Source organism: Varanus komodoensis, unplaced genomic scaffold (assembly GCF_004798865.1).
Source record: "Varanus komodoensis strain SLA01 unplaced genomic scaffold, ASM479886v1 scaffold3640, whole genome shotgun sequence".
Classification (NCBI taxonomy): Eukaryota; Metazoa; Chordata; class Lepidosauria; order Squamata; family Varanidae; genus Varanus; species Varanus komodoensis.
In genome coordinates, this window is record NW_025335881.1 from 4432 (window position 1) to 6059 (window position 1628).

The 1628-nt window shown below is 55.6% G+C and overlaps 1 gene segment (V, D, J or C); it reads left to right on the top strand.

Moving 5' to 3' along the window:
• Window positions 1-173: 173 nt before the first annotated feature.
• Window positions 174-698, top strand: LOC123028411. The segment is given in 2 exon segments: window positions 174-264; window positions 385-698. Coding segments are annotated over 2 exon segments (360 nt in total).
• Window positions 699-1628: the final 930 nt, after the last annotated feature.

A 1628-nucleotide genomic window follows, 5' to 3' on the forward strand; every position in this document is an offset into this window, starting at 1 on the left:
GTGGAGACCTCCTTCCAGCCCGTTGCCCCAGGAGCCCTGGGACGCTGGGGAGACCCAGCGGTGCTGCGACCTTGAGTGGAGTCGCAGTGCTCAGAGCGCTGATTTGCATGGGGGGGCGGAGCGGGTCTTCCTCCAGGAGGGATTTAAGGAACGGCGCAGGAGGCAGCCCGGCAGGGCTTCCTTCCATCAGAGACCCAGACTCTTCGGGAGCCGTCGCCATGGGCTGGGCACTGATCCTTTGCACGCTTCTCACTTACTGGACAGGTAAGGGGTGAAAAGCGCACTTTCCTGAGAACCCAGAAATGGCCTCTGTGTTCCTTTTCGTGTCTTCCCAGAAGTGTATTGAATGGAAGGCGTGACACTGCTCTCTCCCTTTTCGCACAGGTGCCAGCGCACAACGAGTTGTAACTCAGCCTCCGTCGCAGTCTGTGTCTCTAGGCCAAACCGTTAAACTCGCCTGCACTGCAAGTCCTGCAGGAAACTGGTATTTCGGCTGGTACCGACAGCAGCCTGGGCAGCGTCCCCAGTTCGTGCTGTCTGGAAGCAGCAAGGGAGAAGGGATCCCGGATCGGTTCTCGGGCTCCAGCAATTGGGGGAACCCCAACTATCTAACCATCACCAATGCCCAGGCTGAAGATGAGGCTGAGTATTACTGTGCTGCCTGGGAAGATAGTGTCAAGCTGTCTCACAGTGGTTGATTCTGAGGGGGAACTGAGACAAGAACCTCCACTCTCCATCCGCAAGGGGCAGCAGGAAGAAACAGCAGAGAGCTCAGTCCCACCGTTGGCTGCAGAACCGCTGGTTACTGGCGCAATTTCAACTGCTCTGAACAGCTCCTGGGCAAAGCTCCCACTCTCCCTCTTTGACACCAGCTCCTGGGATACCCGTTTCCCTGCTCTCACATCACGCCTCCTGTTTTCCCCTGCACTCAACTGGAGCATCCCTGAAGGCTGTCAGGGACAACTAAGGGAAGGCCAAAGATTCCAGGCCTTCCCCTCCTTCTGCTCCCCAGCCTGCATTTTATTCCCTGTAACTGACGGAGAACTACAAGGCACCCTTTGCTGGAAATAGGAAAGTCAGAGTTTTGTGTCATCAGATTCACCCACTTCCCTTCCTTGTTGAGAATTGTTGTAAGCATTTACTTCCACTCAGACTGATGGCTGCTGCGGCTCACTTTCAGCTGCTGTGGTGTGAGCATCTGCCCAAATCCCCAAAGTGCTCCATCTCCAGGGGAGAAAGGGCTTGAGAACTCTGGAACCAGCTGCCCGGGCAGGAGAGCCAAGTCAGCCCTCCCTGCTCCTTATCCTCACGTGCATTTGGCTCCGGCTGTCAAGGAGGATGGACACCTGGGGATCTGGTCAGCCTGGAAGATGCCACTGGGCAGAGGGGGCACACTCAAGGGTCCAAGACAGCTACGCCTCTTCTCCCTCCTCCACAAGCTGGAAAAAAGCATTTCCATGCACTACAGTTTCCTTTGAATCTTAAGTGTCCTATTGCTGGCAATGAGGAGAAAAATGGTTCTTCCTTCATCAACTGTGCAAAGACATATCCAACAGGCACAGTGAGGCTCCCCCTATCACTGGATGCTTCTCTGGGCCTCTGCAAGTCACTGAGCTGCACAAGGCCAC